Source organism: Mytilus californianus, unplaced genomic scaffold (genome assembly GCF_021869535.1).
Source record: "Mytilus californianus isolate M0D057914Y unplaced genomic scaffold, xbMytCali1.0.p SCAF_6, whole genome shotgun sequence".
Taxonomy (NCBI): Eukaryota; Metazoa; Mollusca; class Bivalvia; order Mytilida; family Mytilidae; genus Mytilus; species Mytilus californianus.
In genome coordinates, this window is record NW_026262712.1 from 69474336 (window position 1) to 69499073 (window position 24738).

General features: G+C 31.3%; 1 protein-coding gene across 2 annotated transcripts in view; it reads left to right on the top strand.

The window, feature by feature from the left end:
* Window positions 1-24486, top strand: part of LOC127706489 (transient receptor potential cation channel subfamily M member 8-like) — an 88802-nt gene extending 64316 nt beyond the window's left edge. For both annotated transcript variants that reach the window (XM_052211142.1, XM_052211141.1), the window contains exons 14-28: window positions 982-1078; window positions 2339-2496; window positions 3821-3934; window positions 4593-4655; window positions 5331-5433; window positions 7729-7908; window positions 10974-11073; window positions 11859-12156; window positions 13005-13073; window positions 13817-13948; window positions 16753-17004; window positions 18345-18540; window positions 20478-20637; window positions 21538-21731; window positions 23174-24486. In XM_052211142.1, coding sequence (XP_052067102.1) covers window positions 982-1078; window positions 2339-2496; window positions 3821-3934; window positions 4593-4655; window positions 5331-5433; window positions 7729-7908; window positions 10974-11073; window positions 11859-12156; window positions 13005-13073; window positions 13817-13948; window positions 16753-17004; window positions 18345-18540; window positions 20478-20637; window positions 21538-21731; window positions 23174-23259 — 2202 coding nt within the window. In that variant the 3' untranslated portion in view covers window positions 23260-24486. The remainder of the gene's footprint in view (window positions 1-981; window positions 1079-2338; window positions 2497-3820; window positions 3935-4592; window positions 4656-5330; window positions 5434-7728; window positions 7909-10973; window positions 11074-11858; window positions 12157-13004; window positions 13074-13816; window positions 13949-16752; window positions 17005-18344; window positions 18541-20477; window positions 20638-21537; window positions 21732-23173) is intronic.
* Window positions 24487-24738: the final 252 nt, after the last annotated feature.

Consider the following 24738-nt stretch of genomic DNA (forward strand, 5'->3'; position numbering starts at 1 on the left):
AACAATACAGAAAACTGTTAGTCGCGCTTCAATCATAAATAAATGAATGAAAAATGCCCCCTCAACCTGAAATTAAACAAACAAACCACAAAATTAAACCAGCACAATGATTGAAAACACACAGGTTTATTATAGCATTTAGACTAGTTAAATTGCATCCTTCAGCAGTATGTCTACAATTGAAAAAATAAAAACCAAATGTATGACAATATGTTTAGTTATAAATTATAAATAGAGTTACCGGTAAAGATAGGAGTCAAACGCAGCAATAATAAACAGATTAAAAGGACGAATTTAAAAGTCAGGAGTAATAAACGAATACAGACTTTAAGCCAGCAGAAAAAAGACAGCAAACAAACAACAGTTTACAAAAACATAACAATTGGTATACGAGTGTAGTACTGTTGATTAAAGAAGCAATCGGAGTACTAAACAGCACGAACTCCACAAAAATCCGGATGCTCTCCTTATTTGTTATCAAATTAAATAATGTGTTGACCGAATTATATTACAGTAAAGGATAAAAGTACAAAAACTGATCCATTGTTCCGAAAGGAATACCAATTCTATATTTCAAAATATAGGATTTATATGTCATTTGTTGTTATAATTTTTTTTTTATTTCTGAGAAAAAAAACTTTAATATTGTATCCCTATTGAGAGAGAGAAGGGTTTGTTATTAACAGCAATACACACATCGCCAAAAGATTATAAGCTATCCGATATATTCAAAGACTTTAAATCAAAAGAAAAAGTAAAACATGATATTATTAAAACTTCTTTGAAATTCTTAATATTTGATAATTAGTTTTAGAATCACCGATCATAAGAACCGATGTATCTGCACTTAGATGATTCATATAATTAAATGGTTTGTTTATTTTAAACATTTTTTTCCCCATGCAGCGCAGTCATTTCCTACTAAAGTGAATTGAATCATATTTGTGCACATATTTTGATATTAATTAATTTTTGTTGCAGATTTCAATATTTAATGTAAAGAAAAATAAGCATAAGGAACTATGGGAAAAGTTAACGGATGGCATAATGCGAGCATGGTCATTTGAAGAGAAAAAAGGTGCTACTATTCAAATGTTGCGCAATTTAACATAACAATTATAGTTCAATTTCAAAACACAAAATATAGTTAATGCTCTTAATTAAACTTTCAAATGATGTCATCACTGTACCTTCCGTCGTCAAATAGCTTCATCGTGAGAAAGTGCTGCTGTGACCTCCGTAATCAAGTAGCTTCACTTTTTATGTTCGACAAAAAAATGGACTAAATAGGCAATTTGTTGCGGTCCAAAGCATCTCTGTTCAGAAAAATGATGGGAAAGTCACTCAGAAAGTCATACTCCATATTTATATTTTTTTATAAACCCTTTTGATCTCGATTGTTTAACAATGTGGCTTTCTGTATTTTACCTGTGGTCTATTATTTATTATTATACTTCACGCAAAAATGCAATATTTTGATTGGCTTATACGAGGGTGTTAATTTCTCTATTCTATTTTAAATACTCTATTACCCTTCACGGAGACGCTTGATCAAGTGTGCGCTTTATCAAATACGACTCTATCCTATGGCAAATAATCTATTACCCTTTACGGAGACGCTTGATCAAGTGTGCGCTTTATTAAATACGGATGGTTGTAATGTACAAGACGTCATAGTTTATTACTTTGAATTTGAAATTTAATCGACAGTAATAACAGAACATTCAGTATAATAAATTAAATAAAACATATCAGAGAGGGTGATAGAGCAGATTGTTACCCCTCGAAAAGACATTGTCAACCTTGGCTTCGCCTCAGTTGACAATGTTTTCTCGGGGTAACAATCTGCTCTATCACCCTCTCAGCTATGTGTTATTAATATAATAGTACTTAACAACTGCTTTCAAACCACAAGTTTTTAAAGCCGAATGCATATGACGTCTTGGAACATCAAAGCAAGGACAAAAATTGAAAGGACGCAAAATTTTATTTGAATCGCAGTTTGAAACCATTTAAATATTTTAAGAGGAAATAGGGATCAGAATGTGTCGTGTTTATCTGGTTCGAGCCAATCACTGGCTTTTTTGCGAAAAGTAAATAATTAAAAAAGAATTTGTTTCATATACGGTTATGTGTATATGTATTGAGATGGTAATCGGAAATATTAGTTGTAGTGACTGACAACTTAATACATTTTGATACATTATGGTCATAGATATATTTCCAAGCGACTTCATTTCAATATTCCTATGTTGACCGCTATTTATACCAATTTTGATATGTGTATGAATTAAAGGAGATGTGAGTAAAACATTATTTTCTTCATTATATTTTACAGATGAATCTTATCTGACCACAGATCTTATGAACTTATCCCAAATAGATTTTATTTCTAAGTATGTCGCTGAAATAGACAGTTTATCGAAGAAAGAATTATTTGGTGGTTATGATATGCAAACACAGAGTAAAAGTCCAGTTGATCTTCAGCATGTTCAGGTAGAGATAACATAGTAATACATAACTTAGTCAATTAACGTCAGTAATTAAACTAAAACGACAACAAAAGTATTCCCATTTCTCTGCAGAAACGTAGCCCATTCCATCGCATACCGTTTACATATCTCTTGATAAGTAACGCTCGTGTTCACATTATACGGATTATAAAGTTTAAAATTATTCAGAATCAGTGATTTCAATCGAAAATAGTGAACATACATTTTACGGTCACCACTATACATTGATTGACCGATAGGATGTATGTTTATTTCAGCTCTCAAAAGAGGAAACCTGGTACATACGTAGTCCAAATAATTATGATGTCTTGAAAGGCTATTTTGTGTTGTTGATTTGACACCTTCGTGTGACGTGATAACGCTGAAGCCATTTTTTTTTTTGGTTGGACAGTGAAAGGGAATGTCTCTCTCAACTTTAAGAACTAATTTATCCATAACATTTTCATTGACGACTAGAAATGTTTGCATATATACAAATTCTTACCTTTTATGAGTTAGTTCGTGCTTAATATTGCCAATGATGTCCCAAATTAATGATAAAATAAGTCACAATTCAAACAGAGGCAGACGATAATCTACTGCGTTTTTTAAACGTTTAACTGATTTCACTTTAGGAAAGTATAAAATAAATTGTTGAACCTAAGTCGGTAAAATTTGACTCGAATTTCCAAAACGTTTGATTTATTCTATCCGGAAATGCAGGTCCGTCAAATTTTACCGAGTTTGGTGTCAAAAATATTTTACACTCCTAAAGTGAATCGTCTGGGGGAGAATTCAGCTAAACGTTTTAATAAAGCAGTAAATTATCTCTCAAAGTCCAACTGAAAAAATCAGTTCGGCATTATGACGTCACAGGAGGGCGTCAAAGCTAAAAAAAATAAAATAGCCTTTCAAGGTCTAATAATTATTTGTCCATGGACTAGTAATATACGGTCTTAATATCTATGCATACAAGATAGGTCATTTGATTTTTAAATTTACCGATTTTTTTCCTTTCCCTATTGTGATATTTGAACTAAGTGATGAATGACATGCCGGTTTACGAGATATATCATCGGGAGCAGATGATTGTCCAAGCCTTGTTTGATCTTGTAACCTTGTTCAAATACCTGATGTGCTTCTTACCTGGCCATAGTCATTTGGTTTAGAGGCATCAACGACGGCAAAAAACCAAGGGGCTGAAAATGTAATCACAGGGAATAACAGGATTGTTCAATAGAGGCTTCAGTTTGTCCGGGTTATTAATCGCTCCTGCAAATGTTTGGAAACACATCAAAATTAATCTATTAATTTGCTTGGTTTTTCAGCATACATTTGTAAATGCTTTTCTTGGGAAAAGGACAGATATAATTCAACAAATACTAAGCAGCAACGAACATTTTGCATTATCTAAAGAACAATTCACAACATTATGTCAGGAGGTAATTATATTTAAAGGTACATTCAAACTACATATAAAACGAACGAGTGATTATCATTGTTAAGTCAACCAAAATAAAATCTCAAAATAAAGAAAGTCAAATGATGTACTGAGATAGAGGGTAATTCTACAGTCTGTACAGTACTAAGACCAGTGAAAAGAAGACACCAGATTAGCTAATGATCCATGCTTGTTTTGATTGCACAACTACGTCTTGTCAATTTAAACTTACATAGGAATTATTCAATAATATAGAATGTTTTGTATCGATGTAGAGCCGAAGAAAAAAATGAAATGTCGATATTAAATACTTAATACAATAAATTATGATTTCTTTTTAAGAAAAACTGTATAATACTTTTGAAACTTTTTTTCAATGAGATACATTTCATTCATAACACAGTTAATGTAATCATAAAATATGATTTAATCATACCATATATCCTTGTTTCTAATGATGACTAATTAACAAACGTTTGAAGATCATTTTTATTTGTCATCTCTGTTTAAAATTTTTGAACTTACATTCCTCTTTGTGCGTTTTTAGACCATAAATACAGTTAAATAATAGACTGCAAAATGTTTGAACATTTTCAAGCTTGTTTTGTTTGTTCATCATGTAAAACATAATGCTGTTATTCAAGCCCTGTATATTGTAGGTAGTAAAGTCACGAACCAGCACACCAGCAGGCAATGACAAGAACGGATTTAAATTACTTGAGGTACACTATCATAGTTTTCTGACTTCCATTATTTTGAATGTTGGATAACTTAAATTACAATCCCACTGTATAGTGTATATACCAATAAAAAGTTGTTCTTCACAGTAGAGGGGGTCCAATTAAAAATGATAAATTGTTTGTATAAAAGATATTAAGCATGCGCTGTTCAACATGAAACACAAACGAACAATGGGGGTCATGCGCTTTCTAAGCTCACTATTTCAAGCCCAAAATATCATTGGGAAAGGTCCTTTTAGTTACAATTTTATAAAGACAATACATGCATTTAACAATTAAAGGAAATGTGGAGGTACGATAATGACAGTAAACAAACGACGCGCAAAACCAATTAAGACATCTGACATTAATACACAATTTTCAATAAGAATGATGGCTTCATAATATAACTCTAAACGGCTCTTTGTGGTTAAATCTTTGATGATATAATAGAAAAATAATAAAGTATATGTTATCAACACAAAATTCACAAAACGACTTATATCCTTTGTTTTGAAATGATACAGTTACATGAATGTGTGGTAGGTTTAATATTTTATTCAGTTTAATCTGCTATTGGTTTAGTTTTTTTTACCGGGTAGTAGATTAAAACCATAAAAAAAAAATGAAAATATTTGCACACAATTACTTTAGTAAACTTCAACTTTTTAACTTTAGAATGTGCACCCAGAAGCAGTTTCATATTTGACAAATGGCAAAGGAAAAGGTTTTAAAGACACACAAGATGCCATTAGGAGCATATCGAATAAACTCCTTCAAGGTGAGTGTAAAACGTAACTTAAAATTGGACGAACTTAAGTAGATATATTTTGGTTAAAACAGGAAAGTAGCCCAAACAGTAACTATATAATCGCCAATAAAATCCAGCCCAGATAACTTCAATTTCGACGGTTGACAAAATTCAAATCTGCCTTCATTTTTCTATTAAATGCATGATATGATATTTTTGCGTTTTATATTCAGAACGATTTATTTAATACACGTAAATAAAAACTTAAGACCTAATTTACAACAAAACAGTTTACGAAAAACAAATATGACAGATATAAACAAACGACAACCTTTGAACTACATGTTCCTGACTTGGGTCAAGCACTTTTAAGACGTGGCGGGGTTAAACATATTTGAAGGCAGTAACCCTCCCTTACTATTTGTAACTTATGACAGTGGTTTAATAGTACCACACAAGAACAAACTATACAAATCAGTTGAAAAGGGCTAAACTAACAAGATCAATACAATGCTGGAAAACACAGATTGGGCGTGTCAGGGAATTTTTAAATCCCCAAATATGAGCAGCCACCAAGAAACATAGTACAGGTCTGAGAGTTCTCGCAGTTACTGACAATAAGTTCAAAAACAATAACAACTAATAAAAAATAAATGTATATAAGACTAGACTATCAATCATTACACATCCAACATCCAATGGATTTAGTGTAAAGAAGTCATTAACGATCAGAGATAAACATACAGGACCTTGTACAATGCCAAAATATAGGAACATGTATCGACAGATAGAGGAAAATTACCAATATAGAAATTGGTGTGTGGAGGTTCTTGTGTGACATTGAAAGCTAAAAATCTAGGAAAGGACAGTTATTAATGTTAATATTTCATTCATTTGAAGTAAGTTCCTTTGGGTAAATTTTAACAGTATATTTAGAGAAGTTTTGATGTCTTAATGAAAAAAGTTCATGAAGAGAACGGTAAGGGTTGTCTAATTTATCAATTAAATTGAATTTAGACGGTTCCTAACTTTGTGATGCATAACAGTAATGAAACAAGTATGCTATTAAAGAACAAAATTTGTTCCCAAAGAAATACCTACAACCTGTCAATAAACTGTATTTCCGAAACGTACATACATGTTGTCAAGGAGAACATTTACAACTTAAATCATCTCATTACATTCCATTAAGTATATCTAGCATATTTATATTTCTCCATCAGCAATCAGATTTGTCAAACGACCATCTGTTGAAATAGAAAAATTTGTGTTTGTAAATATTGCCCGGAAGTGCAGTACGAAGAATAAAAAAATCAAAACTGTCAACCGAATCAAAAGGACCATCAAAAGCACGTTATGTATCTAAAGCACCCAAAGAATTTTTAACACTAAAAAAATAGTTAATTCAACTATTTTCATATTATGTTTTATTACAAAAGATAATGATAAGTTTTTAATAGTAGTTAAAGAACTAATTGAAAGCACTGAATATTGGGAGTAGAAGACTTAATAGAGGCCGAGATGAAAACGATATTTTACGGACTGTTTTGTGAAGTTTATGTACCAAATACATAGTGGGACCTTCAAAAGTTAAGAAGAGTCCTTAATCTTAGCTGTGGTAGTGACATGATTATTTACTTTTTGATTCTCTATGGAGTGTACTGCCTTTAATGTAGTTGAATGTATAATTAACTATACTTGAAAAAACAAATGTACAAATTCTCAAAGACTTCCGTGTAGTTCTCATGTCATACCACCACCACAGTGTTGGTTGCTGTGTCGGCCTGTACGAACGCAAACGCTTTGCGAGTACTCGATTTTTGTTTAATCCTAAAAACGAGCGTATTACTTACTCTTTTAAAATTCGAAATGTTATATGCGAAATTCAGACATTTATTTCAAAAGAAATCAAGTTACTTTTTGTTAGATTTCTCTAGTGTACACCAATTTTAACAATAGGATGAAAGAGCATTTTTGATGACCTGACCAAACTCTTTCAATTTATTTTCGACGGTGGACAATATATGAATTTTTTTTTCAGAAAGTTTATAACCTTTCGGTCTTGAACGATGTTGAGGCCCCTTGTAATTACATGGCCATATGGATCTTATCTTAACTTTGATGTCCCACAGTCTCATGATGAAGGAACACTATGTTCTATACTGCCGTGTGATGTAACTGACGTATAATTAAAAATTAATTTTTCTACTGTCTTATACGAATAGGAAATTATCGGTGGCTCTATCTTATCGAAAAATTGGGGTAAAATGTTTTGAACGGTAGAGTCATATCACTATTTTGTTTATATTGGATTTTTTTTTCTAGGACTCTGTTTTTCAAAACTTGGGTTGGTAACATGCTGCAGAAATTCTAAGAAGTCTGATGAAAAGGCATCTATGCACTTACCGGAGAAAATTCCTGTTATTGAGTCATTGAGAGTTGCAATAATGGGGAACAATGTTGAACTAGCAGCTGAATTGTGGAGCAACTGTGACAATCCAATGCGTAAGACTTCATTTCTCGTTGTCCACTTTCATGTTTGGCGACATTTTAATACAATATATATCTACGAAAAAAATGTATTGTAATATTACTTTAGTATGTATTTATTATAGCATGATACATTCCTGTGCCTGTACCAAGTCAGGAATATGACAGTTGTTATCCATTCGATGTGTATGAGCTTTTGAATTTGCAATTTGATTAAGAACTTTCCTTTTTGAGTTTTCCTCGGAGTTCAGTATTTTTGTGATTTTACTTTTTATTTTTTTCAGTTATCATGGTTATAAAGAGTCGCCTTTGTCTTCTTAAATAGTATTTTTCATTCCAAAGTATGTCAACAAATCATATACATAGAACCCATAGCTTGATCATATAAAATGTGAATTATAGCAAAGGTCTAAATCTAGAATATCAAATTCACCTTAAACCTTGACTTCAATTTCTAGGTCCTAAAGCAAGGTTATCATTTGAAAAACAGTTCTTTTCGGTGGACCAAGGACCTCAAATCAAAAGACCTACGGTCTTGAAAACTTATGGATAAATAGTGTCAGTTTCAAAAGCGTATAATCTGTTTGTTTTCGTATACTTAATATCTGAGAGACATCTTGCAAAATAAAAACTCACCGCAAGAAATAAAATGGTGGAAAAAAATTATTGATCAAAAACGAATAGTTAAAACAAAACAATCGAAGGTCTTTCTAACCAAATGCACTCAAGATAGGAAAATGTTGATAAAAATTGGTATGTCTGGTGCTACAAGAGAGGTTATTTCACATTGATTCTAAAACGACAGTATGTAAGGCACCTTTTCATCAATTTAGGAAGATAATAAGTCATTTCAAGTTAAATCGAAGTCACTTCCGGTGACAAAAAAATAATTTACTTTAGCTGACTCCAAAAATATATGGTTCTATATACTTTGCTTGATATAATGGAGATTTTTTGCAACTTCCGGTTTTAAAAACAAAAACCACTCTGTACTATCTGATAGATTTCTTCACACTGATTCTTAAAATAAATGATTGTAGGTACTTCTAAATGAATTCGGTGTAGGAAATTGCTACTTTCGTTTTATAAAAGGTCTCTTCCGACTGCACTTAACAAGGTTATATGTCTACCAACCTAATATAAAAGACCCCGTAGCTTTATCATGTATAAAAATGAATTTATAGCAAAAGGCAAACACTACAACGTCAAATTTATCTTTGACTTTGAACTCAATTTGAAAGCCACAAAGCAACAACCTTTAATCAAATGACCAGAACTCAATTTTATAAATGGTTAAATAGTTATATCCTGATACAGCGAATTTTAAAAATCATGGGGGCGCTTTATCATAAACAAAATATATGAGAAAACAAAATCTTGTTGCAAAAAATAAAAGTAGAGCGAGAAAAAAACTAATAATCAGAACAATATCAATAGGTCTTTCCACGGAAAAGTAGAAAGACCTAATAATTATAATAATCTGAACAAAATGAAAAGGTCATTCCACAGAAAAATGGATAGACCTAACAATAATCAGAACAAAATTAAAAGATCTTCTCACTTTTCCGTGGAAGGACCTAATTACGGTATTTAAATATACCAATTCGAATGTTTTTAATAAGTGATAATTAATACTATTCTTTTCATAATATAGATTGTTGTTTATAGCATACATATACAGTCTGCCTGTGACATGACTCTTTCGCGAACCGATCCAATAATCCATTAAAATGCATTCAGCTAAATGGATATGTTCGCAGCCCCTCTGTAAACATTTGAATAGCATTTCCTTTTTTTAACGTTGTAGCCAATGGAATCTAAGTCTATCAAAGATATAATGTGTGTTTCTTGTTTTGAAAAAAATTACAATAATGTAACTCCTTTTTGAAAATCATTTAGTTTGCTTGTATTTTTTTCTTTCGGACATAACTAAAGCCTTTTGTTAGTCAATGTGTCTGAACATCCTGACTTAATATCTGCATGCAACAAGAAGTAATGATAATCTGGTCGGAAAATAATGGTTGATATCAAGGCTGATCCACATTATTTACATGTACTCCGATTTCTGATACTTTTACGTATTATGTCTGTTTGTTTTGATCAATATAATGGAATTCTGTGCGACTGTCATACATTTGAGAGGATTAGCAAGATAAAAAAAACAGGTTTAATCCAAATGTTCCACATAATGAAATGCCTGTACAAAGTCAGGAATATTACAGTTGTTTTCTATTCGTTTGAGGTGTTTGAGCTTTTCATTTTGCTATTTGATAAGGAACTTTCCGTTTTGAATTTTCCTTTCTGTATTTTTGATTTTTTACTTTTTTCATCTTATATCATAGTTGCACTGTAAACTATCTCAAATTCGTACAATTTATCAATACATATTAACCCGTGCCATTTTAGTACTTAGTAAATATAATTGATTAATATACATTACATATTTTATAAACAATTCAATTGGACAATACATTATCACGTGATATTGAATACATCAGTTACATTTCATTTGAATGCAAGAACGGACGAATAACCATAAAAATTTGCACCCAGTGACGAATACCCCTATAATTCACCAGCCAATGAACAACCCTATTATTCATCGGCTGGTGAGTAACCTGTTAGGCTGCTTGATTTGTACACAAGTGATCCCTCATGGCAATGAATGACGTCACAGACGTAAGTAGACAAAATGGCAACGACCACGTTAAATGACCATTGAGTGACCGGAAAACAAGATAAAACAAACAAGTCCTGGAATTCATCTAATGCCGATGATATCCCTCATAAACAGTTATTTTAAGGGCCATCAATATTTTACAGTAGGGGTCTACCTTTATTATTAAAAACTTATAAGACACACAATAATTTTCTTTCGTAAGTGTTTTGAAAATCTAATACCGAAGAAAGTCAAATGCCTCTACAATCGTTCAAAGGTCGTTCCATTATTTGGTCGGTATAATAAAACATTAGATGCGATGAAAGTCCGAAAATTGTCGAATTTACAGTGTAAACATTAAATTTTATTAATACGCAAAAAGCATTTTAGAATAATAAACTTAGTTCTGTCAATTTTTTAGTGACTGCTCTTGTCTCAAACGTTTACCTCACTGCTATGGCAAATAAGGCAGAACAGCTGTTTGAGGAAACACTTCAAGCTGATATGTTATCTCATTCTAGGTAAGATTAATATATATTGGTTTTGACAAATATACCGAAATATTCCTTCATCGAAGGAAACAGTTCAACTATCTAAAGGCCAAGTTTTATTTTTTAGTAGATATAAAAATATGGGGATATGGTCTGATTGCCAATAAAACATCTATCTACCAGAGTTCAAAAGGAGTGGATGTAAGTAATTGTAGGCCACCGTACGGCCTTAAGCAGCAACAAAAAACATACCTTATAGTCGGCTATAAAAGGTCCCGACATAAAAAAATGTGAAACAAATCAAAAGAGAAAACAGAAGACCCAACTCATAATAAAACAATTTACGAAAAACAATTATATTAAACGTGAACCAACGACAACTACTGAATTACAAGCTCCTGACTTCGGACAGGCACATAAAGAATGTGGTAGGGTTAAATAATATTTCCTGTAATGACAGATTGGTTGTAGATCTGATATTAAATGTTATATTTATAATTGGTTATATAATTTATTAATTGAGATCAGATAATTATTACACTTCTATAGTACAAAAATAAAAGTGTGTATATAACTGTGATCCCTAAACATATCATTATATACTCTAGATGAGATTTCACAAGTATGCTCAATTTCCAAAGCATTCATCATGAGCATGAATCAATCTTTAAATTGATTTCTAAAACAGCATTCAAGTTACTTAATTTTGATCTATTTTTTTCATTGAAAACAATTTTTGTTGAAATCGATTCACTTCTTGCATTTTAACATATAAAAGTATTTACATGCTTCAGAGCTTCTTTTTTCGTTTTTAGAAAATTTACCTCGCGTGCAGTTAAACTTTTAGACAAAATGTTTATTTACAAGGAAACAATGGCAACTAAGGCTCTTGACTATGTTTCCGAAGTTTGGGATCATAAAGAAAGTCCTTTACATTTCGGACATCAATTTAACATGGAAGAATTTATATCTCATCCATCTGCGCAGAAAGATGCCAGTAAACGAATGTTTCCTTACGTCAATGAGGAGGACACTACAGTAACTATGAACAAACCAACGGAGGGAAATAATACAAAGAATGTCAAAAGTCGGGAATGTTTGCCATATATAAAGGTTTTAATATATTCAAAATACTAGCATGTGTCTTATAATCACACATCATGCATGATGATGTCAATAACAGATAACATGACTTATAATGTACTAGTAAAAGCTTACAATATGGATTGTACATACACTAATTACATGAAGTTGAGAGCTTAGATGGACTCGTTAATACATAATTACGAAAACCAGAATACAATAGGTTTTCTTTTAATTTATATTTTATTCCAAATTGCGAATGACAGCACAAACATATCAATTTCACGTTCATCCATTCCTTGTTTTTTTTTTTGTGTCCCTCTTTTACATTATAGGTTTTCATATTTCTGCACGTTGACAATTCCGGTATTTGTTTTCAGAACAATAGAGAAGAAATAGTTTTTCGAAATGCTTAAATGTTGTGTTATGTTAATTTTGATTGCTTAGACTACACAATATCGATTGAAACAGCGTCTGAACGTTTGAAAACGTCGTACTTATTTTTCTCTTGCGGAGAATTCAGTCATTATGACTTGATTAGACAAATATGATCGTTTCGGACTGAAATTTGTATACTCATGTCAGAGAATTATGTTTTTTTTTTCTAAACAAAGTGTTTCTATTGATATATACTGTATGCCTACTATTTGTACCTCTTAACCATCGTGTTATGCATGAGATACAGCAATGAAGGGACTATCCGAATTGGGGATGTTTGATTTATACAAAGATGTTATGGTCGATGGAAGATGATATATTGAATAATTTAGGAGGCACTCTTTCAATTTTTTTACCTTTAAGAAAAAAAATATGACAAATGCACATTATCCAATTTCATTCAATGTCATTTTGGTGTAAAATACATATATACATTTAAGGACCATCTTCACCTGGATTCTGCATGGACATTATTAAAAGCACCTGTTACAAAGCTTTTTATCCACGTTGTAAGTTCTCATTAAAAACGAGTTACATATATCAGGTATATTATCATTATCTTCTTTTCATTTCAACTCAATTTCCAAACTATCAGTTAATATATGTTGCCTATCTAGACCATATATGGTCAGACTAAAACACACAAATAATAACCTTCATAATAGTGCAGGTGCAGCTACCAAAAGAGGTGACCGGTAACTTGAACAAGGAATTACCAAAAACGGTTACATAATATATAAAGAAGGCTTTATGTTTGCCTCCTTCCACAGGAAGCTAAAAAGATTGGGAGAAAAATCAGAAACATCAGACCTACAAGGTTTTGTGAAGTCTCGTTCTTCAATACAAATAAAATAGACAGAATTTATTATGAGACATTCGTCAGTAGATATTAAAAATCGTCAGACCATTGAAAGAAAGAAACATATTTTCTGAATAAGTGAATCTATCACGCCAACACTAGCATGATGTTCTGTTCACTATTCATTTACTTACAGAAGCAAGGTCAGAGATGTATGTTCAACACACCCTATCAATGTTTTGTTCAGTTAAATTTGAACTTTCTTTGACGAATTTATTTTTGAAACATTTGCTTATTCTAATAAAGTAATGCAGAAATTTATAATGCATTCGTCACAGTACATTAAAACATAACACATCACTTTAAATATCTTAATTGAAATTGAGCAAAATTATCATAATTTTACAATTTTAAAGATTTTGTAAACTCATAACAATACTTATGATTATTCAGGTATTTTTTGTTACGGCTTTGGTTATGTTCAGCTATTTTCTAACCCGTGATCTACAAGCAAAGATTTCGATATTAGAAGGAATGATATTCTTTTATATTGTTGGAGATTTTTTGGAGGAATTATGGAGTATGGTGAGTAAATTTCAGTCCATCAACTATTCTACATGCATATCTATACGGGATACTTATTGTCGGGTACATGTTATTGTCATAGAAAAACGATCTTCTGCATCTTACATAATTGTATCGTCCTTTTTCGTCCAAAGTAGTTCACGTTCGAACTTATTGTTAACAAAACATGTCTTACTTGTAAAATTGTATTTACAACTTTTGCTCAGATCTTTTTGTTTGACTAAAGTTGTGTTTAAAACTGCATGAGTGAGTTACAAGGACCATGCATATTACTCTAAGAATGTAAAATAGATTTCAAGTTTAATTACTCATTAGTGTCATATGCTTTTGTGATAAAACAGCCAGCAGGAGAATTTTCATCGATCAGAAATATTTAACCAGAAGATACATATTATGTGTATCTATATATTTTTAAAATATCATTCCTACAAAAATGCGATGCAATGCAATAAATACTTTGTGATCATGGTTATACCTCAATCTAAATTTTGCAAAATTGTTAGATAAGTTGATTGATTGGTGTTTCTTAAACATCCTGTAGAAAATAGATAAGATATAGAATTTTAAAAATATTTCGACATTCATATCATGATTGTTTTCAACCCTTTTATAGACAAATGAAGCATAATTGTGGTTTAATAAATGTATATCAGTACTAGAATCATCAACCTGTGAAAAATGCACATACAGTACTTACAAATGAAGCAAAGTCCAGGCTGTAACAACTTTGCAAAACACTGAGTATATCTTTTAAATATCTTACCTAGAATCTGATATTTGATTTGAAATGACTCCGTTTTAGGAGATTCAGTCTTACCTAGAAAACATGAAATGTGAATCAGGAAAATCGTATGACTGGCGGGAAAAGGAAAGAATTTGCACTTGTAATTAGCTACAGCTGAGCTTTAAACATTTCTAAAGTTTGTTTGGTCTTTGCTGGCTAGTTGTCTTATTTTAATTCATCATACATCTCCTTGTTTTGATGTGTCTTTGTCCAAACTAACTAAGGACATTTTTACCACGTGTTAGATTGTGGTTTGTCATTACGTCATCTGATCTTTTAATTACCGAACGTGACTTGTTCCCGATTGTGACTGTTTTGCTGAGTGTGACACCGCATTGCTATAAGACGTGTCACGGTACCTTTCTATCCCAAATTCACATATTTAATTTTGATGTTATATTTGTTATTCTCGTCGGATTTTGTCAAATGTCTTAACGTCTTTTCTGTTATATTCGTGTGTTATTGTAAAGATAATTAATCACCCCCTTCATTTATTAGATTTTAGTTTGGTTCAACGAAATTCATACGATATATTTGGTTTACAGTTTGATTCAGAAGAAATACCGACATAGCTAGATAATACAATTAATTATCTAATTACTACCACAATTTGATATTAATAAGTATTGTAATTTTCATTGTTATTAATAAATGTAATTTTCATTGTTATTAATAAATGTAATTTTCATTGTTATTAATAAATGTAATGTCAGTATTACAAATCTAATCTTGAATCAATCCTAATTCTATCTTATTTTTGGGAAATATTTTTACAAATTCAAATGTGACGTCACTTTGTGTGTTTTTTTAGAATTTCAATGTGACGTCACTTTGTGCGTTGATGCTTTGGCTAACTCGGCTGTGTATTTTTATATGTTGGATTAAGTTGTTTTATGGAATGTATCCGTTTTTATTCTGTAGTTAGTGCCCACTTCGGTTTTATCATGTATATCTATTATATAGTCATTTTATAAAATTTACTGTTTGCAAAATTATAAATTATTCTAAATAATAAGGATGTTCTTGTCCCAGGCAGAAAACCCTGGCCGTGTTAGGCGCAACATTTTGGAAGTTTTGGTCCTCGGTGCTCTTCGGCTTTGTACTTGTTTTGGCTTTCAAGCTTTTTTCATCTGAGCGTCACTGGATGGTCTTGTGTGGACGAGACGCAATGTCTGGCGTATTGAATTGTAAGCCTAGTACCTTTTGTTAGCTATTATTCGTGTGTTTCTTTGTCCTATATGTTCTACCATTTATTTGTATTGTGGTCCTGTCATGTGATGTTGTCGTTTTGGTGTTGTGTTTGACGTTGTCATTAAAGCGAGAGGTTAGGCATGCCACAAAACCAGGTTCAACCCACCATTTTTTTCTTAAAATGTCCTGTACCAAGTCAGGAAAATGGCCTTTGTTATATTATAGTTCGTGTCTGTGTGTGTTACATTTTAATGTTGTGTTTTTGTTGTGTCGTTGTTCTCCTCTTATATTTGATGCGTTTCCCTCAGTTTTAGTTTGTAACCCGAATTTGTTTTTATCTCTATCGATTTATGAGTTTCGAACAGCGGTATACTACTGTTGCCTTTATTTGATTTACATTAATTCAATTTGAGCAAATACTGATAAATGTAATCTCTTCCATTACAACGGGTTATATCCCGAAAAAAATCGAAACTAATTAATCTAGATGTTTTTCATTGTTGAATACAGTACGATTGCCTTTAATTGCTTACGTCTACTTTATTTGAACTTTGGTGAATAGTTGTCTCATTGCAATCATACGACATCTACATGTACTTATTTTTCTACTAAAGGAGGAACAACTCGAAGCAGTTCTAAATATCTTGCAATTAAATTATTTTTATCCTATTCAAGTTTTAAGACTTGAATAATTTGCTGATAAATGTAGGCCATTTGCTCTGAAACGTAAGGGATTCTGTCGTATTACTCATGATGAAATGCTGAAACAACTCAAACATAGATACCATGTTTTTGTGTTGAAATTTTCTTTCTTTTTAAATTGTTACAGATTCGACCGGAAGATTGTTCCTGGTCTTTTCAAAGAGTATTGCTGCATTTGTTTGACATATGGAACATTTTGGATTTTGCATGCTTCATTTTATACATCGTCGGCTTTGGTTTACACTATTATTATCCTGATTTGCTTGTGCATACTAGACGAATCTACAGCGTGGCTTTGTTCCTAATGTTTCTACGTTTGTTAAATTTGTTACTTCTGATCAAACGATTTGGAATTATCATTATAATGATCAAAGAAATGGTGAGTTGTTTTATATTAAAAAAATACATCTTATTTATTTTTTTTTTACATTAAATCGTTAAATCAGTATAAACACAATAAATATATTTTTTTGTTATTTCTTTGTAAAAACTCATCAAAGATACCAGGTTTTCAATTTGTTACCCCAGACACGCATTTCATTCACATAGACTCATCAGTGGCGCTCGAATCAAAACAGCTGACGGGCCAAATAAAATACGAAGTTGGAGGGCATTACCATGCGAAAAAAAACTTTATGCAAAACAAAAATAATACTGTAACGTTTCACTTAATTGCCTTATATTTTAAATATTTCTTACATTTAAAATGGAAAATGACCAAACTAATATATATTGAATTTCGAAGTACAATGTTTCTTCGAAAAACCGGAAATTGTAAACATCAATCAATTGTATACAACTAGTACACACATAAAAGTATATCTTAATATCCGCCTTTATGTGCAATATTCACAGTTATCACATCGTATTATCAACCACCAAACAAGTGTAACTACAACCATATGTATCACACAAAGATTGTATATATTTACCAGATTTCAACAATTCATATCAATAGGGGTACTTTCTATATTTCAACTAAATGGCGGGTGTTCAAGGCAGATCATTGATTGCTTCAGTCAAATTTTTTTCACAAAATGTATAAACTAGGGACAATTTAGTGTTGTCTTTGTGTAAGGACACGTGTATATCGTTGTAGACTGTATGTTTCATCGAAGATGTCTTTTTTATTCTTGTCGTCAGCTTGCTCTCTCGTTTAGGTATACTTTACATTTCGTTTTATGCATATAAACTTGTGCAAAATTTTAAAGTAAATTTTCCCTACAAGATTCAATTAAGTATTTCAATTTTAATGTTAATCAAACTTGTATTCTTATTGGTATTTTACGAATATAATTTTGATAACGTTATTGGTTACATGAATATAAACCGCTTAATAAAATTGTAAAGAAGTGACAATATCAAAGGATAAAAAACAACTAATGCCAAAATAATATGTGCTAACCCTTTACAAAATAAAACAATAAGTCATTGATGGGATGTGTCATTCCACTATTAGTATTTACATGTGTACTAACAAAGAGCGAACTTGTCTTATTCATGGGCTGATATGACAGTAACATAACATTCAGAGACTGTCACAACCATTATATTCAAAATCATGACGATTTTTGAAGGAGCTATTTAAGGAACTGTAATAAGAATTTCATGCTTCACTAGTGGAACCTGCAATTTATGTAAACATTTTAAAGAGGTATTTATATTATATTTAGAAAATTAAACATGGTTTTTGGCAATCATGTGTTCTGTGTATTCCAGCTTGTGGATCTCGTTGAATATTTAGTGATTCTAATTATACTGATGTTCGCCGCTGGTATAGTTTACCAGGCAAATATCTACCCAAATCATACAGTTACAGCGTTTCCAAGAGATATACAGAACTGGCAAATTTGGTCAATCCTAAAAATACCTTATTGGCAGGTCTACGGAGAGTTGAATTTGGATGTTTTAGAAGGTTTGTTAAATATATCAGATAGGCTATTTTTAGAAATTTAGATACATAAAACCTTAGTGATTCCTAGACACTTAATGATTCGAAAATTGTTTATAACTTGTTTATGTAGTTACATATAAAACATTTTCCAAGTAAAAGGATATCCCATCATGGCTCCAAAGTTATAGTACTCTATATATCGTAATCTAGATAGTTATACAAACTTTTACCTACTATTTTATTCGTCACATCTGTCTTCAAATTTTGATATGACGGCAAGACAATATATCACATTATTTCATTTTTTAGTGCCCGATCGTTTCATACGTATTGTCTGTATGAACTATAGAATATGTATATGTATTTGAATACAAAGTACTTCTTTTTTTAAATAATTAAGCATTAACATGATATACCGTCCTTTTTTTAATTTCTAAACAATATGGAGACGTCGATTTTGGTTTATTGTGTTTGGCTTGTTCAGTATGCACACGTTCGCCGGTATATATCATGCATTTGTACAGTTCTTACGAAGGGGTTTCGATCTGTATGTTTTACTTTCCTTTTTTTCTATTATACATGATCGACTTTTAAGGACGGAGCATGAAATGATCTTGTTTAAATGCATCCGGTAGACAAATTCAATCGTATATTTTAATAGCGTTGAACATATAGCCATATTAATTTCTACAATACGAATAAAAATCGGCCTTTTGGCTAATAATTAAAGATTATAAATGTCCTTTCCCATATCGGCCCTGGCATCATCCAAAGACTCCCATAACGGCCCAATGCGCTAGCCGAGGGAGTATATGGGTCGAAATGTTTTAACATATTGATCACATATTATACAAATGCTTAAAAAAAGAAAACAAATCATTATTCTGTCTGGTAAGATCATACCAGTGCTGTCCTCCACTGAAATAACTTCATTATTATAAGCTCCCCAACTGTTCAAAACTAAAGTCATTGAATATTATATTTAAATGTCAAGTCAGATTTTCTGTTAGTATTGGTGTTTTTTATTTATCTAAAAATTTCGCTGTAATTTTTAGTCGACGTTCCTCGTTCGTCATTGTTGTTAGAAACGCTTATGACGTCATAACAGGGCACAATAACCTGGTATTTGCCCCGGGCAGGAATATGCGGTTATTGCATAATACGCAAAATCCTATATTTTCGTTACAAATATGTGATAAAGTTGAAATGCTACATATATTATGAACGATATTCATTTGATCTTGGCATTTCAGTTATCTAGAATTTAATAAAATAGGATGATACATATAAGTATTTAATATAAACAATAACAACATGCAATGCAAATATAACTCTTCTTAATGAAAAAAAAATATATGCAAAGGGATTTAACTCTAACTGCTTTGAATTGGCTACCATACATTTCTTTTTTGTATGTTCATTCAGTTATCTCTATGAAAAAGTGTCATACTCGAGTTTCAACTGATATATGTGATTTTTATAATTCATTTTGACGACCTATTCCACTTCTTACTCTATTTTGCCTTTTAGATGTTTCTGAATCCAGCGTCACCGATGAGTGTTTTGCTGACGAAACGCGTTATTTGTATCCGTGATGAGTTATTATTTTTATATTTTACTTAATCTTAAATGTTATATATGAGGGTGTGGATTGGGTTTACAGAATAGAAAAAACAAATGGGGCAAAACAAAAAATAGAGAGTAATTGGGTGCTAAAATATAAAGAATAACTGCAAAAATTAAAGAATTGGGTAAAAACATACTGATTACAGAAATGAACATTGTCCAGAATACAGTTACATGTATCAAGCAATTACAAAAGAAGCCATTACTTTTAAAGATAAAAAATAATGAGCGAAAACATTTAAGAATACAAAAATTAATTACAAAATTAAAATTTAAAAACATTAATGCTTGAGCGAGATTGCATGATTAAACTAAGTTTAGTGGAATTTTAGCTTCAGATGATACTGGATGCACAACTAATAGTACATTATGGGAGAACGATCCGTCCGTAAACAGATGCCCGACATCCGACTGGCTTCCCCCAGTAATAGCCGCTACCTATATGATGTTAACGAACTGGTTGCTGCTAAATATTGTTATCGCGATGTTTAGGTGAGAATACTTATGGTTTAATCGGATAATATGTCTACTTTCCATGCAGCTTTCATTTAGTGCGAAAGTATGCCGATGGAAAGGGATTCGATATAATTTGATGGGAGATGCATTTAACTGTTAACGGAAATATAAACGTCCAAACCTTGTTGTGTCCGGGTGTGTTTAAGAACCTTATGTTTCCAATCAGACAATTTTCAAATGATCTATTAGAGAAAAATTGGCAGTTTGTCTGAGCTGATGTCGCTCGACATTTATACTGCATTTGAAAAAATATTTTTTAAACGTTATATGGTCAAACATATTTTTTATAGTTTTATATCAAATTCATAATCAAGCCCAGTTCATATGAAGGAAATGAAAAATTACAATAACAGAACGTTGCAAAACTGTAAAATACACAGCTTTTTGGGGATGTAATTTAATATTTAAATCAAGTTCACGAATGAAACTAAAATACTAGTATTCAACTGTATTATCCAAAATAGGCATTAATTTGACAATACATTAAATGTAAAATTATTATGAAAGTTTGAGAATTTTTTTTCAATAATTTAATGAACGGCATCGTTTCCTTGAAAATCAAGTACCCTTTTTTTTTTCTTTTTTTTTTCTTGTTGCTATTTTACAGTTTGTATTTCTTTCCACAATATTTCTTAAATTCAAACCTTACCTAAATAATCGTTTACTTCGACGAAGTCAAGATTTTAAATCTGAAACAATTTTAAACGCATTTTTTATTTGAACATGTGAAACTGTGATAAATATTAAAGTATATATGTCTGTTATCAAAGAGTATGATGAATAATAAATTATTAATATAAACAAGTATATTACAAATAGAGATTGTGTATAAAGAAATATGTTCACATAATGTTTTGATTTATTTTTTTATTTTAGTGCACGATTTGATTTGATAAAGACAAAATCCAGTCAGAAATGGCGTTACCATAGACATTCGGTAGTAATTGGATACGAACATAAGATACCATCACCACTGAACATTCCGTTTAGAGTTCTCATTGTTCTCTTTTATGTTATGTGTTATCTTCCTTTTTACTTATGCGATGAGTGTACAGAGGAAAACATTCAAGGTAGTATTTTATTCTTATGAACATTTCTTCTTTTAATAACTTCTCATATTTCATTTAATCTAAATATCGCGTAAATGCTGTCTTGTTTATTAAACCTTGTGAAAATTTTCAGATATATCGGTAATTATATATTGTCTTTCATAGAAAGGAAAGAAACATAAATATAGCTGTTCTATTTCGCTATAGACATTTGTGTTTCAATAATTTCAACAATGCTTTCCGATGGTAACCCGTTTATTGATTTTGGGTTTGAATAGCGGATTGGTGGGTTAGGGATGGGGCTTCAGTTGTATCCACGAATAATTCATGAACCATTCAATCCATGCTTTTAAAATTTAAAATTTTAAAGATATTGTTATTGATGCCGTTTTAATGTATACTTTACTTTATTGATTGATTAAATAATTGTGAAACGTTTAAACAATGCCTTTCAACTTTTAGTATGTTGGTTGTAGTCATAGAACGAAAGTAATATTCGATGTTGACGATTTTTTATTTTTACCCTTCCGGAGTAATGGATTTTGAATGATTGGAAAATTATACTTTTAATTGTTTCCGTGCAATAACTTGAGAGCAGTTTAACCAATAAGTTTTGATATGTTGTTAATGATGACAAAGTTATGTCTATTTGAATCTTGACTATTATCACTCTCGACTTCGTCATGACCTGTGATTGATTAGAAAATGAACCGGTCAAACACTGTTTTTCAAATTTTTAAATGTTGCTTCTAATAATAAATTGAGGTAAGGGCTGTGTTTGGATATACGCCTAAGGCAGCCTCTGGTTAACCATGGGTACCGTTTGGTACCTATGGTTTGATATTTTATATAACAAAATATCAAACCATGGGTACCCACGGGTACCTATTGGCAACCAGAGGCTGCCTTAGGCGTAGATCCAAACACAGCCAAGGTTTAATATTGACATGTAACAATGGCTGTGTTTGGATATACGCCTATGGTTACCCATAGGTACCTTCGGGTACCCATGGTTTGATATTTTATATATCAAAATATCAAACCATGGGTACCCAAAGGTATCTATTGTTAACCATAGGCTGCCTTAGGCGTATATCCGAACACAGCCATTATAACAAAAACCCGGTGTGCTGTACGTCAGACGTGCGTGTCGTGTCGTCTTTAAAAGACGCATAAGATTATAGTCTATCTGTTAAAGGAACTATAGAAGTTCTGTTGTTTTTTTTTTCAATATGTTAATGATAAATTCACATAGGCTGTGTTTGGATATACGCCAGAGGTGGCCTATGGTTATCCATAGGTACCTTTGGTTTGATATTCTATATATCAAAATATCAAACCATTGGTACCTAAAGATACCCATGGGTAACCATAGGCTGCCTTAGGCGTATATCCAAACACAGCCTTAGTCTAATGGATTTAGGGTGAAACAGTTACTAAAAAAAACAATTATTTTTTTTTAGGTCATGGTATTGAAGAAATGCTACAGCGGCAGCGAGAATTCGCTCGAGTCATATTAGAGGAGGAAAAGGACGAGGAACTCATTTAATAACATGTAAAATAAGAATTTTTGAAAATTGTTTGTACGTCTTAGTTGATCATTCGTTGAATTTAGCATTATTAGCATGTTTTACATTATACCACGCTTTTTACGTTATGAGAAGTAATCATATACCATTATTGCACCTACATTTGATTAATAATTTTCAGTGGACATCCTCTAAACTCCATTATGTAAGTTACATTGATAATGTAAACTCTGGGCGAACGAAACTTAAGACTCTTAGAGTGAACAGATTTTTGTTGGAAGTGGGGGGGGGGGGGGCGACTTTTTTCAGATCATACAACAACGTATACTTTTATGTTTAAGAGAATTTGTATGGTTAAGTATTTAATGAAAGCAGAAACTATGTAGTTTCTTGCTGATATTGGTATTTACAGTAAATGTACAATATCTAAAGATTTAAAAACTTAATTCTTCTTAGCATATAAGCAATACAATTCAACGTATCAGAATTTCCGAATATTCTATTACTAGGATAATTTCGCTTTTACAAAAATGCATACTACATACATTCGCAAAGAAACGAGAAAAGTAAAGGTATGTAAATAGAAACTTTTACATTCCAGAAAAAAAATATATACAATCTAAGTTTCAGTTTTAATCAAGCATTTACCTAAAAAAATAACAAATTGAATGTGTTCCCACTAGTCATTTGAAGATTACGGTTGTCGTCGTTTTTTTTTTATTATTTATTATTGTCTAAAACCATGTGTAACTGTTTCCATATTTTTCCATATCCATGAATGACCCTTCGTTAGGGAGGGTTTACCATGTTTTGATATACATTTATATATTAACTGATTCATTGTAAAGGCAGATCGTTTTTAATATCAAGCGATATCCAATTCTCACTCGTTATGAAACCTTTATTATAGCATTGTTGTTTTATACTTTTACCTTTTTATAGATTACTATGACATATTTATCCATATTGGCATGCATAGTTTAACCTGTTTTATGTAAATCTGTTATGTTGCATAATGATTTTTATCAATTTTGTTTTTATGTCATACATGTACACAAATGTATACTTATTTTATTAAAAGAACATTGTTTACTTATGACAAGTGTGTTGTGGACCGCGAAAATCTTGTTATTTATTTTTAGAATACCCTGATTAATTGATCTGTTCGTGTCTGTTCAATAATTATTTACAATTGTGACTCTTTTCATCGATAAGAAAACTTATGAATAAAAAATGTATTTAGCCAACGGGTTGTTGTAGATGGAGAAAGGAAGGAAAAACTATCCCAATAGCATGAGTTCGAATCCCGACGAGGGAAGGACAGAAATTTGCTTCCGCAAATTTGCAGATTTAACATTGTTGTGCTGATATTTAGAGTAATTATGAATATAATATGTCTTTTCAGCCGTGTATCACCTTCACTGGTGATCAAATCGATGGATCTGTCGTAGAGTTGTCACTTGTTTAGACGTACTTATCAAAATAATTATTTCTGTAAC